Source organism: Exophiala bonariae, assembly GCF_035927105.1.
Source record: "Exophiala bonariae strain CCFEE 5792 chromosome Unknown scaffold_48, whole genome shotgun sequence".
Classification (NCBI taxonomy): domain Eukaryota; kingdom Fungi; phylum Ascomycota; class Eurotiomycetes; order Chaetothyriales; family Herpotrichiellaceae; genus Exophiala; species Exophiala bonariae.
Genome location: NW_027042523.1, coordinates 106,861 through 120,934, shown reverse-complemented (window position 1 = coordinate 120,934; position 14,074 = coordinate 106,861). Strand labels below are relative to the sequence as shown.

Here is a 14,074-nt window from a genome sequence, read left to right as displayed (position 1 = left end):
GAAGATACAGTGGAGCGCGTCAAGTCTGCGAGGATGATGAGGTCATGTTGTGAGTTGGTAGATTGCTAGCCAGGTTATTCAGGTATACGGTATGATACAACGCCACTAATCTAGAATCGAGATCTGAAGGAAGAGAAGATGTATTCTTTTTGCGTTCGGGTCCTCAACACCGAGCTCGCAGGAACGAGTAATGCTCTGCTTTTGAGAAAGGACTTTTATGTTCTGTTCTTCTTCTTTTTCCCTCTTGGCCTGGCCACTCACAAAGGAACTTGCCTGATCCTGCGTTGATCAGAATTGCACTCTCAGAGGATTTCCCCTTCCCCTGTTTCTCGGATCCACTTCTTCACCACAGCTCACAAACGGGCTCCCGCGATTGACACTTGAAGCTGTCCCTGAACTCCCTCGAGTTGGCCATTGTACCCAGGATCCTCGCCCACTTAGGTGCATGGGGATCCGTGTAGATACGTTGCACGGCCGTCTCCGGACGGGACTTGCCGCACCACCAGTTGGAGTAGCTGACAAAGAACAGCTGCTCTTGCGTGAAGTAGTCCAGACCTGGAAGGCCCTGGTTGGGTTTCTCGGCCGCACGTTCTTTCCATGCTTGGAACGCGGCGGAAAGGCCACCGGCATCGGCGATGTTCTCACCAAGCGTCAGACGGCCATTGACGTGCAGTGGCTTTCCATCAGAGCCCTCGACGGTGAAATTGGCATACTGGTTGACGAAACATTCGGCTTTGCTCTTGAAGCTCGCCACCGTCTTGTCTGTCCACCAATCGGTGTAGTTACCGTTCTGATCGTAATGTCGGCCTGTGGAATCAAATGCGTGAGAGAGTTCGTGTCCGGAGACGGATCCAAAGGCACCGTATGACAGGTATTCGGGAACCGCTACGTCGAAGACAGGGAACTGCATGATACCTGCTGGGAAGACAATTTCATTGCCTGGTGGATTGTAGTCTATAACGAAAGGGTATATTAGTTAGTTGTAAGCGAGAGAAAGGTTGATTGTAGAAGTGTACTTACAGGCGTTGACAGTGGGAACAGTCATATCCCTAGAATTATCTGGTCAGCATGATTCACACGCAATCCCACAGAACATGGAGCAAGCTTAGAACGTACCACTGATCCCTGTCAACGGGCTTGCCCAGTGCACTCCACTCACGAATCACCTCAAAAGTGTTGAAGGCAGCAGCGTTTTCAAAGTACGTTGAGGCATTGACTTTGACGTCCTTGTAATAGTCGCGGAGGCTGGGTGGATCGAGAATGTTCGGACTCTGTTAGAAAGACTGTGGTTAGGTTCACCGTAGATCAAAGTCGTAAAAAGGATTGGGGTCTCGTTGTAAACGGGGGGTGTACCTTGGTTGGATATCCGATCTTTTGAACAATGTTGTGGACCTTACGGATCGCGAGATCGATAACTTCTTGCTCCATCCACGTGGTCTTCTCGAGCTTCTTGATAAACTGATCCTTGATGTCGGTTACTATCCGATCACCGAGTACCTTGGCCTTCTCGGAAAATGCCTTTTCCACGAAGAAGCGCGAGAGGATCCAGCCTACACCGTCGTCCGCATGATTGACGCATGTACGCCATCGCTCAGGGCTGGATGCAGGATCCTAGAATGTCTTAGTCTCGTCTCCGTTGGACAGCCAGTCGTCTTTTCAGAATAGCTTACCTTGCCTTGTAATTCATTGACAAAGCGCCTATACGGCGTGATGGCGTCGGCTTCCACGTATGAGTAGAATGCCTGAATAGCTTTCCATTGAAAGTAAGTGTTGAAAACACTCTTCGGGGTATCTGAGATAAGCTTGTTGAGGTCCTTAAGATATTGTGGTGCCATTACGATCACTCTTTCAGTCTTGACATCTGAAGGCGATAGGCTCTCAATGAGCTTGGAGATGTGAAGGTCAGGGGTGAGAGCATCTGTATCCTTCAGAGACAATGGATTGTAGTATTTCTGATCGCAAACTGTCAGCCTTAGACGATGATTCTGGAGATGTTGCACTCACGGTCACGTCATCTCTATCCTCAGCATCAGGTGAAGCGGCCGCCAGCTTTATCTCAAACTCTACTAGAGCGGAAGTACTATCCTTGAGATGATCGAGTTTTTCTGGATAGAGAGCTGCAAAGACATCATGGATCACTGTCTTGTACTTCTCGACCACTTTATCATCGGAATAGAGTTCTTTGGCGGGCAAGCCAATTCGATAGGGAGCCGAGACGGACACGACCACCTGATCGGGATCTCGATCATCAGCACCAGTTCCAGCTGCTGCCAATGCTGTGACTCCAAGCTTTGCGAGATAGATGACAGTCTCGGATAACCCATCTGTGCTTCGTGGGGACCGGAAACAGGAAGCTGGGTAAAGATGGTTGATGGTGTCGAGAAGCTCAGCGAGTGGCGCCAGTCCGACCTTCTTGATGGTATCTTCGTCTAAGCAAGCGTCGTAGGTGGCTTTGAGCTTTTCAAAGTTCTCCTTGTCCTCTGAAGGGGAATGCTGGAACTTGTCAATATCAACAAACCATTAGGGCAATTGCTATACTCACGGCGGCCGCTCCGGGATAGGAAGCTTCAAGAATGTGACGCAGCAAGGTTTGAGATGTTTCCGACATGATAGTCCCCGTAAAAGAGTCGCCTTGGTCCGGTCTGGCGGCTGGTTAACGGTAGAGAAGAGGACGAGGGAGCTGGTCCGCTTACCGAAGGTCGTGACGCTCCCTCCAACCGCCACAAACGAGCTCCTCAAAGTCGGTGCATGCATCAATATTCTTGTAATTTGGAGAAAGATTGTACAAGAACTCGGAAGCAGCATGGACACATTCAGGAGTAAGGCAAATGCCTGGTTCTTCTAAAAGCCACGGAGTCTCATTAACCGGCCGCACAATCCTGTGGGAAGCTGAAATACCTACTTGTGGCGACAATGGGTTTTCGAGACAGAAATTGGCGACCGCTGGCGGGATAGATGAAAAATATGGGAGAAAGGATCATCAAGGAAGCAGCGAGGAAGATCATTCGACCGATCGCTCGTGGTTCACGAGTCCATCGTTTGGGAGGGACAGGTACTGCTGCCTGCTCCTCGATGAGCAAGGACACTTTCTCCGGCACGGAGGTGTCGTCCAGCGACTTCCAGGGCCCCATCTTTGCAGTCAACGATAAGTGTGCCTGATCGGTGATGAAAACAATTGATGGAAGCTGAATGATTTGATGGCAAGGAGACGGTTGAAAGAGGTCAGTCAGCATTAGCTTAGCTCTGCCAGAATGCAGTGATGTTTGTGAAACGAAACGGGCTTAGTGTAATGTGGGGTACATGGCTAATGGTGTGCTCGTATTGCCTGGAGCTCCCCGTTGTCAAGAGCCACCGATGTCTAGGCGTCAGGCGTCCGTACTTCGTACTTCCTGCCCGAAGGGCCTGGACAACAAGGGACCAGAAGATACCTAGGTAAGGAACCTCAAACAAGGCATTTGTTTTCCATCAAAGTTCCGCTTACTAGTATCAGAATGACACGCATTAATTACTCTATCTTGTCTTGTCTGTGCTGGACATTTCCAGGTACCTACATTCGCGGTTGCGATTGTGCATACTAACAACAACAACTTCCATCATAGCTCCATGTTGCCATTTCAATTGAGACTGTTTGTATGTCCTATCTGAAAACCCTGATGCATCGCGCCATGCGCCGTGGGTATCAATCCATAGTCGGTAGCAAAGGGAAAAGAAGGGGGAGGAGGCAACAAATCAATAACCCAAGCGAATTGTAAGAGGAAGAATAGTTGCGACTGTGCCATGTGAGAGGGAGCCAAAATGGCCATCCAAGCAGCGATGCGAATGATATCCCAATCCAGACCACGCGACGCATCAAAAACAAAACAATCTTCATTAACTCGTTTCATCCTGATCCAGTTTCCGAGTCCCAAATAGCCTCTCCTATGCCATGCACTTGGCATGATTGCAAAAGTGTACAATGTTCTCATCTACGTATCGAACGTAGCCACAGCAGCTCCACAACCGTCCAGCATTTGACAACTCCTAAGACTCTCATTGCCCGAGGACTTCACTTCAGGCGTAAATCTCCATCGCAAGGCCTTTACTTCTTCAACACAGCCTCATATAAGCTCACGGCGGCTCCAAGACCAGAGCTGATGAGAATGTTGGTGTAACCACCCAAGATACTCTCATTCACGGTAGTAATGCTGTGGTGGGTGTACAGCCCTCCTAGGGTGAAGTGTTGAGCATAGACCAAGTATGCCAGTAGTCCTTTGGCAAGGCTGAACACGAAAGGGTCGAATTGCAACTGGGAATTAGCCTCCAGAGTCGCACGTCTCGTCGAGTAAGTATGGCTTGGATGGGCCTTCAAAGGCAAGTTGATGAAGTAAGAGATGACAGCTGGTGCTATCAAAGATACCAGGAACCACAACGAAAATGGGGCCCAGAATTTGGAGTCAAGCAAGAGGAATAGATCTGGAACCTTGACTGGTGTGGGATGGGTGGTCAGATATGGGAGAGCAGGAACTTCGGTGAGGATTTTGTTGGGCAGAATCTGACCACGCAAACCCCATGCTTCGAGCAAAATTGCCAGGATGGTGACCGTCAAAGGTGAGGAGAGGTAATCACGTGTAGAATCAGCATATTGATGAATATGAGTTCGGTCATACGCATGAGAGACGGACGTGCGAATGCGACGCGTCTGTTGTTCGATGGCGTCTGTAACGACAGCTGGTGATGGTGGCATGGGGATTTGAGAAGTCAACATGGACGATCGGCGCGCAAGCTCTTTGGCAGGAGATTTGATGAGAGCAGTTGCTGGTGAGTCAGTGTCGGTGCTAAAGGTTCAGATTAGCATTGGTCAAAGCGACTCATGGTTGGTACGTGGTGCTTACGTCTCTTCGACAGGAGCGGTCGTGGTCTTGCGCCGTGACTTCTTGACCGGAACGAGAGCATCATCATCAGATTTGACGAGGTCCGAGACCTTTTCAGCGATTCTTTTAGTGGGCGACCTGGAACTGCTTGCCAGGCGCTTGTAGTATTCGCTCAAGGAAGGATCTCGGCCATAAGTGGTGGAGTTGGCGCGCAAATGCTCGTCCAGAGCGACTTCGAGTTCGGCCTTTTTCAAACCAGCATAGCTGCGGTCGCATACATGTCAGCAACGGAATCGATGGATTCGCGACCGTGTTATGGCGTGACTTACTCGGACAATTTCGAAGTTTCAGCGAACTCGGTCAAATCCGATTTGCGCAGCTTTTGCAGGTAGGGCAAGCCTGAAGACATGGTGGTGGGTTGATCGGCAACAAGATGGATGTAGAGCGACGATGAGTTTGTTGGATGAGAACCGACGACAATGATGGCGCGACGACAAAGTATGATGGTGGGCTGTGGATAGAAGACGAAGGTGGCTGGGATATGGCAATGGAAGTGCAGCGGGCTGATGAGATGAAATGGGAGAGGCTGGGGAGATGAAGCGGGAGAAGCTCGTCCAGATTCAGGTGTCAACAGAGGCGGTTTGGTCCACCCGACAACGGATTAGGCTTAGCAGTTTTCAGGTGCCGATGCCGATATTGACGTGATGTGGTGTTTGGGAGGTCAAAGTGTTGATTGGTTTGTGAAAGGTGCAAACCGTGTTTTAGATCGTGGGATGGTTTGTAGATGAACGGATCGGGAACATAAACAATAACATTGAACTTGACCTCGACGTGAGGGTGCCTCTGACTGCAAGCGACTGTGTACCTGCCTTGGCCACGTTTGTTGCTCATGGCAGGTGGCCTCCAACTCCATCGCAGCTGCCTGTCTTGTCCCTCTCCGTAGTCACATGATGACGTGACACCTCAACGTACGTCACCCTCAGCTTCTGACCGGTCAACGGGAATTCCAGACTGGTCTACAACAATTCTTCTAGAATGCTGGCGGACATGGAAGGATTATCGAGTTGAATACGGGTATGGGAAGATGATGAACGCCTTCCCAGGATTGTACATAACCCCTCCTTTCACCATGTCGAATGGCACGAGAAAGACCATTCGCTCTAGTCTACATCTAGTATTCACACCATTTTAGCCAGCATAGGCGCGTCTCCTCCGCACTTGTATATGGTAATTGACACCACTTATATATGCAACCGATCGCAGTGTTACCAGTAATAATCCAGCACACATGATGCCGTATCCAAGTAGGATCACTGAAGCCGCTCTACAGCCTTGGCGACGTTTAGCTAAGGACTTCATAAAAAGGGGAAGGACCGCTGCAAGTTCAGTGACTGCTCTCACTTCTGAGATCAGTTACCTCGCACAGAAATTTGAGAATCCAGAATGACTGGATACGGTGATAAGGGCCTCTGGAAGGCGGTACAAAGTTTCTTGCCCGAACGTCTTCATTTCACCGCGGAACATCACCCAGAAGACGACTGGTGGGAGCACCGTGGCCATGTCATCCATCTTGATCGCTGGCCCAATGCCCAAGCGAAAGTGCGACTGATACTCTTTCATGGTGTCGGAACCAATGGTCGGCAAATGTCCATGATCCTGGGAAGACCTTTGCATGAAGCCGGGTTTGAATTGGTCGCCATTGACATGCCGGGATATGGGCGGACCAAAATCAATCCAGCTTCAGTCCACACCTACGATGATTGGGTGAATATCGGAAATGACTTTGTCAATCACGAGCTGGAAAATGATCCACGTCCGATTGCTCTATATGGTTTGAGTGCGGGCGGTATGGAAGCTTACCATGTGGCCGCGCTCAATGGGAAGGTCAAAGGGGTTGTGGGCATGACATTTATCGAGATGCGCAACTGGAAAGTGCGCGATCAGGTTTCTCGGAACTTGTTCATGAGCCGTGTAGGCATGCCGGTGGCTCAAATCCAGAAGAACATTCCTCTGCTGCGAAATCAACCAATGCCCATGTGGTTAGCAAGCAAAATGAACAAGCTTGTCAACGATGAGGATGCCCTCAACATCATGATGCTGGACGCATCGTCCGCCAGTCGGTGGAACACGATGCGGTTTCTGGGGACCCATGCCTCATACAAGCCAGCATTGGAGCCAGAAGCATTCGATATCTGCCCGATCCTTCTCACACAGCCTGCAGAAGATACGTGGACACCTCGCTGGGTCAGTGAGATGTTTCTGTCGAGGATCAAGAAGGTCAAGGTGAAAATTGTTGAGCTTGAGCAAGCCGGGCACTACCCCTTGGAGGACCCTGGATTACAGCAAATGGCGGATGCGATTATCAAGTTTCTCAATGATCTGGAGCCTTGCTGATTTTTCTTGTCCTGACTACGAGGTTGGGCGGTCGTGGAAGTTCCAGGGAGGGGAATGGTCGCCATTTAGAAGAGAATTCTCCCGACGTCATCCGGCGGCGGCGTCTGTCTGCTTCGCCGCAAAACGACTCAAGCCGTCTTCCCCGCAGGCCCCCTTGGCCTCAGCCTGGCCTTTCTTACTCATAGGCTCTCTGACGTAGGGTTTGGCCAAAGGCTCTCCAAATCGCCTCACTGTACCTCGTAGAACCCGAACGACAACCCGAACTTCAGACTTGACAATAATTGATTGTTTCTCATCCCACACAGATGAATGGAGATTGTGGCTCATTATCGCTCAACATCATCAGCTTATGCAGCAACGTGAACACGAGTCAATTGTACTCTCCACCGTAGAACCTGCTCTGTCCCTCCCTGCATGCCCGCCAAGCTTCCTCCCTTCACATCATGTGCCCTTCTTTGCTCTCTCCCACTCTGTCACAGCCTTGACTTTGCCTCTCACCTCGGATTCAACTCTACTAATACCAGTATCCGTATTATCCGCTCACGAACCCCGTCACCAGCCTGGATCGGCCCTGACACACACACTGACAAGTACTTAACCCATCTGCGTCGGAATTTCTAGGTCACCATGGCCCCTCCAGACCTCAACTCTTTACCACCATCGAGATCAATGTCCTCCTCTCCCATGCAACCCAGATCCATGCATACAATCACCTCTCCGCCCAATCGACAAGAGACCCCTTCCCCTCGAAGTACCTCCATATCCCTTGCCTCCGCTGCCAGTATCAATGCCGCCAATGAGTCTCGAAGATCCTCCTTGAGCAATCGAGGATCTCCAAGGCTGGGTCGAATGCCTAGTGACCGTCGACGCTCACAGGTCGCCATGAACCTCAACCTCAATGACCCGGCAATTCCAAGCCCTGGCGAGCTCTCCAGCAGTGACCCACGAGCCAACTTCACCGAGAGACTTCCTCACAGCTTTTCCTCCGCCAGTCCCACCACCATAGCAGGCAGACCAACCATCTCGACTGGCGATCCCCACCACCACCAACGACAACCCAGTCTAGGAGACGTCCACAATGCCTTGGAGCAAGAACAAGAGGCACAGGTCAACCGAATGCTACAAATGATTCGGGAACAACAACTCCAACTCGACGCCGTTCGCACCCAATCCGAACAATCAAGACGACCTTCCCAACAAGGATCCAGCACAATTAGCAATAACACCGCCATCCTAGACGATCTAACACCCGCTTCTGAACGCTCACTTTCGTTCCCGTCCATCCACCCCGCCATCCCGGCCGGCTCCCCTGTGCCCCGACGAGTTTCCCACACCCACGGCCACTCCAGCGCCAGCCGCTCCCCACTCCTCCGCGGCCTGGCCGACAGCGCCGAATCTCGCAACTCTGAATTCATCTCGCCGCCCTCGCCCATCGAAACCATTGGAAGAAGAAACAGCATCCGCGACGAAAGCGCATTCTACCAAGCCGAGACCGCCAACCTGACCAGGGAGAACCAGATGTTGCGCCTGAGGATCCGGGACCTGGAGAAACAGGTCAGCGAGATGAGCTCCGCCCCGGCCAACACCCCCGCCGTCCCGAGTAACCTGGTCACCAGTCCTCCCGTCGAGGCTGAGGAGGATGTATCTGCACCCGCACCCGCAGACAAGTTGTGAAACAGGAGCGGCGACCGCACTGCGCATCAATTAGATCATCATTTCCCCCCTTTGTACTACTACTGTTAGACCATTATCGACTCGCTATCATGGCATGGCAGGACAAAAGGCTCGGCGTTCAGGGACAGGTGGCCAGGAAACTGAGAGACAGAAAACAGGCCTGATATGATAGAGATGATGGGGCTCTTCATTTTCCTCTCTGATCTTTTCGAGCGTGGAATTCTCCAGCACACCAGGGCGTTGCGCCGGATTGCCGGTTGAACAGGCTTGCAACCTCTGGGTATTACTCTACATCTCTATAGGTGAATAACGTGTGCCCCTCTGCATCTGCGAGGAAAAGATCGAATTGCGATGGATTCCAGCGGCAGGCTGCCGCCCACATAGATCGTGATCACCATCACACCTGAATCCATAATTCATTGGCTTGACGTGAGCTACTGTCAGCCAGACTCGCAGATCACTGTGAGCGACAATGCTTTGCGTGGAAAAAGTTTCATTCGATTTATTGCTCTGTGAACATACAAAGTCGTAGTTTTCTACAAATCTCTTCCATTTCTAATGCCTCAATAACAGAGATTGAGCAGACAGTCTAACGTCTATATCGAGGACAACGGCGCATTTTGCCCTCGCGTAAGAACCATGAAATGCCTGGATATCTCACATACTTGGTTATGTGAGCTCTATGGCCGATATGGCAAATTAAAATATTTACTCTTTCACGCGAGTCTTTCATGGTCAGACCTCCTGCTGAATCCTCGTCCTCGCTCAAGTTTGGGGTTCTGTCGACTGTGCACCACGTACTCGTGGCGGATGGTCCATAGACAGGTGCCCACTCCAAGGATGGCTGCACCCAGTGCAACCCAATATGCCTGGGCGTAGCATGTGCGGCCCACGAGACATTCCATGTGACCGTTCTCACTGTCAACCTCGCTGTGCGAGTCGTAAATCGACCCGTACAAGAGGTTGAAGATGTTGCCGGAGATAACTGGCGCAAGTGTCATGGTGCCCCAGTTCTGACTCAGCCCGTGCACACCAAAACAATGCGCAACCAGGCTTGGATATACGCCAAAGAGGATGCCATAGGCAAGGCCTGTCAGTCCAGACACCAGGACCAGGAAGTGTGGGTTCTGGACCGCTGTCCCTGTAATTTGGGCCAAGCAGAAGATGACAGCAGATGCAAAGAGACACCAGAAGCGTGAACGGCCGAGTTTAGAAACCAGTATATCACTCCCAATACCCGAGAGGAGACGGCCAGAAAATGAGAAGAACGATAGGATCGAGACATGCATTGCTTGGCGCTTTTCAATGTATTCAACTGTGGTGGATGGATCGTAGTGCTTCCAGAGTGCTTGCGCATCGTTCCCAATGTTACTTGAATAAAAGTTAGCTCATGAATCTTCGCTGTGGCTCAGAGTGAAGGTCGCCAAACTCACTTGATTGTCATGAGGCCAATGCCAGTCAATAGTCCGAGCATACAGAACAATTGCCAAAATTCGGGCAGGGGGAGAAGGGCCAGCCCACGAATGTCTAAATGAGGAGATTCGGTGTTTTTGTCAGAATGGGAATGCCTGGAGTTCTCGAGATCTTCAAAGTCTTCTGATGAGTCAGACAGTAGGGAGGAGTTTTCGGTGTTGGGAATATCGGTGATAGGGTGGGGTATGGACGATTCTAGGTTGTTGCCGTTCGTTGGGGATTTTGAATTGTGAGAATTATTGAGCGCACCTGGTTCTTCAGATTGAGAATGACGTTCTGGACGGCTGATAGATGAGCTTGTCCGATGAAGTGCCTGATTTTCGTTCTGTGGGAGGTGCTCATAGGGATCATGGCTTGGAATACGAACGAACGGGAGAGATAACAAGGGTAGGATAACAGTGCCAACGGTCAGAAGAACCAGGAAACTATAGACTCCGGCAGGGAGTAGGAGAGCAATGCCGGCAAAAAACAATGCGCTTAGTCCAAAGGCTGCAAGAGGAAAGGCTGTAGCGGTTCCTCGGGAGTCAGGAAAACTCAAGGCGGCTGCTCAGAGTCAGTGATCGGTCTTAGATGTCGCGGATGCCAACCCTACCGGCTTTGATGGAGGCAGTAAATGCTGAACAACTTCCAGCACCTGTAAAGAAGGAAAACAAGCATATTGATGCCACACTGTATGCGCCTGGTCCTGCCAGGTATACTACAAACGCTCAGCCAGTGCAATAAATGCAGAAGAATGTTCTATGCATACCTCGAGCGATGGGATAATAGCCAATCGCAAAAAAGAACATTCCCAGAACTATTCCCCAACGTGGGGTTTTGGCATCTACCATCATCCCTGCTGGTATTCCGGTGGCATACATGCCCAGATTTCCAAAGGTGCCCTATAATTTCAGTCAGTCCTTGACGTCCGTGAGGTTCTTCTCTTGATGGGTGACTCGTACGATAAGGTTGCTGTCGGTGGCAGAGAGTTTCAGATGGGTAGCGAAACTCGGGCCCCATACGGAGTAGCCATACTATACGATTCATGTGAGATTGAGATCAAGATCGATCAGATGGCTGAGGAGGGACTCACATTGGTACCGCAGGCCAGCGAGGTGATGGTACAGAAGACAACGGTCAGGATCCGAGCCTTCTTTGGCTCGGAATCTAGTAACATGTTCGCAGTCGCAGTTGGTGCAGTGAAGAGTGAAGGTGTCAGTCCATGCCGAACTTCAGCTAATGATTGCTGATCACCGAGTCATGAAGGTTGTGATTGTTTAAAGACCCAAAACAAGAAGCGGAGGATGTGCAAGCACGCAATGGTTTGTTTCGGCCATTGAACATCAACAGACGGACATTATCGTTCAAGATTTGGGAGATGTTGAGGCACGACGCAGCCGGGACTTGGGATCCCACGCCCGCGGATAAATGGTTGGCGTGTTTCTAATGCCATTACGGAGAAGCGCTGATACGGTCTCCCACTTGCGAGCACCGGCAACTGCCCACCTCGGCTAACTTGCCACCTTGGGTCTTCTCGTGCCGTCACTGCCGCCTGGTTCCATCCTCGGTGCTTCCTGCCACCCATTCGCCGCCGCTACAGTTCCTTCCTTGACAACCTCATCCTGCGCCTCCATCCGACAACGAACCACGCAGGCTCACCACGAATCTCGCAATCGAAACATCATCACAACATTCAAATCCTTTAGCCCTCAATCAATATACTCAATTCTTCTCTCACAGGATCATCAAATCCTGCTTGCGTCGGGTTCTACCCACCACCTCCGACCTAGAGGTCGACTCACTTCAACATGGGCGCCATCCTCGCTGTTCCTGCTCTTCTCCTCCCTTCAGCTGCTACACTCTGGTCAGTCGGGGCATCATGTTGCGGAGCCGCTTCTTGTTCCATGCTGTGTGGTCCATGTGGCATGTCCAAGTTCCGCTCCTCCATCGCTACCAGAATCGCATATGCTGTCATTCTTTTGGTTAACAGTATCGTTGCATGGGTCATGCTCACTCCTTGGGCTATTCGGAAACTGGAACATCTGACATTGGACTACATGACTTTCAAATGTGGCTCTTCCAACTGCTATGGATATTTCGCTGTTCAACGTATCAACTTCGCCCTTGGCCTCTTCCATCTCATCCTTTCCGTCCTCCTCCTTGGCGTCAAGAGCACAAAAGACACAAGAGCCGGTCTTCAAAATGGTTTCTGGGGTCCTAAGATCATTGCTTGGCTTGCCTTCATCGTACTCAGCTTCTTCATTCCCGAAGGCTTCTTTCTCTTTTGGGGGAATTGGATTGCTTACTCTGGCGCCATTCTCTTCGTTCTTCTCGGGCTGATTCTCCTCGTTGACTTGGCTCACACGTGGGCCGAACTCTGTCAAGACAAGATTGATCAAGGAGATGGTCCAAATTACCGCCTCTGGCAAGTCTTACTTATGGGGTCAAGTCTTGGCATGTATATTGGTGCCTTTGCCATGACCATCGTCATGTACATCTATTTCGCAAAAAGTGGTTGCAGCATGAATATTTCAGCCATTACTATCAACTTGATCTTCCTATGTATCATCACCGTCCTCAGCGTTCAACCAAACATTCAAGAAGCCAATCCCAAAGCTGGTCTAGCCCAATCCGCCATGGTTGCTGTCTACTGCACTTACCTCACTTTCTCTGCCGTGTGCATGGAACCTGATGATAAGAATTGCAATCCTCTTGTTCGCGCACGAGGTGCAAGAACCACAACCATTGTCCTCGGTGCTGTTGTCACCATTCTCACGATTGCCTACACCACCACTCGTGCTGCCACTCAGGGCTTTGCCATTGGAACAAATCATTCCAGCAACAACTATGCTCAATTAAATCAAGACGAGAATGAACATGGTCTGGTTACTCAACAACCTGCATCTCGTAGAGAGATTATGCGGGCTGCAGTTGAAAGTGGCGCTCTTCCTGCATCTGCTCTCGACGAGGATTCAGATGAAGAGGAAGAAGTCAACACCAAAGGGGGAAAGGATGATGAACGACAAGGGACTCAGTATACCTACACTCTCTTTCATATAATATTCTTCTTCGCAACTTGCTGGGTTGCGACGTTGTTCACGCAACAAATGGACCCAGAAAATAAGAGCGACTTCACGCCAGTTGGACGCACATACTGGGCCAGCTGGATCAAAATCACCAGTGCTTGGGTATGCTACGCCATCTACAGCTGGACCCTTGTTGCACCCATCGTGCTAGAAGGCCGGGAGTTCTCATGAGTCATCAAAGGATTATAGAAGGTACATTCTTTGATCGTGGACAAGCGGAGGATGGGATCAGTTGTCATAACTCAACGGGTTGGTGTTGCTGCGATTAGCGAAATATTTAGGTTCAATGTCATTTGCTTGCCTTGTCCTCCTTTCCCAACTGCTATCCCCGGTCAATTTTCTTCATGAGTTTGTTTCAAGGCAATGCCTGGATGTCTCCATCTTCGGGTGCGATTCAAGACCTGTTCTACAAGGCCTAACATTATAGTTTGATTTGTTAGTCAAACTACACTTGAATGCTCTGGCATGAGGGAAAAGCCTTCTCTGTCAAAGCTCTAGTCCACGACTGTGCAGAATCACTCTAATAATGCAGAACACCATCTCAAAACCAATTCCTCTCGCCTACTGGTGATCCAGACCATCGGCGACGTCAGTTCAATGCCTTACTCCAGCCTTTGG

General features: G+C 50.5%; 6 protein-coding genes across 6 annotated transcripts; 3 read left to right on the top strand and 3 right to left on the bottom strand.

The window, feature by feature from the left end:
• Positions 1-343: 343 nt before the first annotated feature.
• Positions 344-2,608, bottom strand: LTR84_010741 (uncharacterized protein; the record flags this gene model as incomplete). Its single annotated transcript, XM_064854275.1, has 7 exons — positions 344-954; positions 1,021-1,049; positions 1,117-1,271; positions 1,354-1,611; positions 1,671-1,952; positions 2,005-2,493; positions 2,543-2,608. The coding sequence occupies 7 exons, from the start codon at positions 2,606-2,608 to the stop codon at positions 344-346; spliced, it is 1,890 nt and encodes a 629-aa protein (XP_064700191.1).
• A 1,470-nt stretch (positions 2,609-4,078) lies between these two features.
• On the bottom strand, positions 4,079-5,259 carry LTR84_010740 (uncharacterized protein; the record flags this gene model as incomplete). The annotated part of the gene is made up of 3 exons (XM_064854274.1): positions 4,079-4,814; positions 4,872-5,114; positions 5,180-5,259. 3 exons carry the CDS (start codon positions 5,257-5,259, stop codon positions 4,079-4,081), a joined length of 1,059 nt encoding a protein of 352 aa, XP_064700190.1.
• A 1,034-nt stretch (positions 5,260-6,293) lies between these two features.
• LTR84_010739 (uncharacterized protein) lies at positions 6,294-7,244 on the top strand (the record flags this gene model as incomplete). The annotated part of the gene is made up of 1 exon (XM_064854273.1): positions 6,294-7,244. One exon carries the CDS (start codon positions 6,294-6,296, stop codon positions 7,242-7,244), a length of 951 nt encoding a protein of 316 aa, XP_064700189.1.
• Positions 7,245-7,871: 627 nt separating this feature from the next.
• On the top strand, positions 7,872-8,918 carry LTR84_010738 (uncharacterized protein; the record flags this gene model as incomplete). Its single annotated transcript, XM_064854272.1, has 1 exon — positions 7,872-8,918. One exon carries the CDS (start codon positions 7,872-7,874, stop codon positions 8,916-8,918), a length of 1,047 nt encoding a protein of 348 aa, XP_064700188.1.
• A 716-nt stretch (positions 8,919-9,634) lies between these two features.
• LTR84_010737 (uncharacterized protein) lies at positions 9,635-11,547 on the bottom strand (the record flags this gene model as incomplete). The annotated part of the gene is made up of 5 exons (XM_064854271.1): positions 9,635-10,289; positions 10,352-10,934; positions 11,140-11,272; positions 11,333-11,404; positions 11,464-11,547. The coding sequence occupies 5 exons, from the start codon at positions 11,545-11,547 to the stop codon at positions 9,635-9,637; spliced, it is 1,527 nt and encodes a 508-aa protein (XP_064700187.1).
• A 631-nt stretch (positions 11,548-12,178) lies between these two features.
• LTR84_010736 (uncharacterized protein) lies at positions 12,179-13,627 on the top strand (the record flags this gene model as incomplete). Its single annotated transcript, XM_064854270.1, has 2 exons — positions 12,179-12,234; positions 12,361-13,627. The coding sequence occupies 2 exons, from the start codon at positions 12,179-12,181 to the stop codon at positions 13,625-13,627; spliced, it is 1,323 nt and encodes a 440-aa protein (XP_064700186.1).
• Positions 13,628-14,074: the final 447 nt, after the last annotated feature.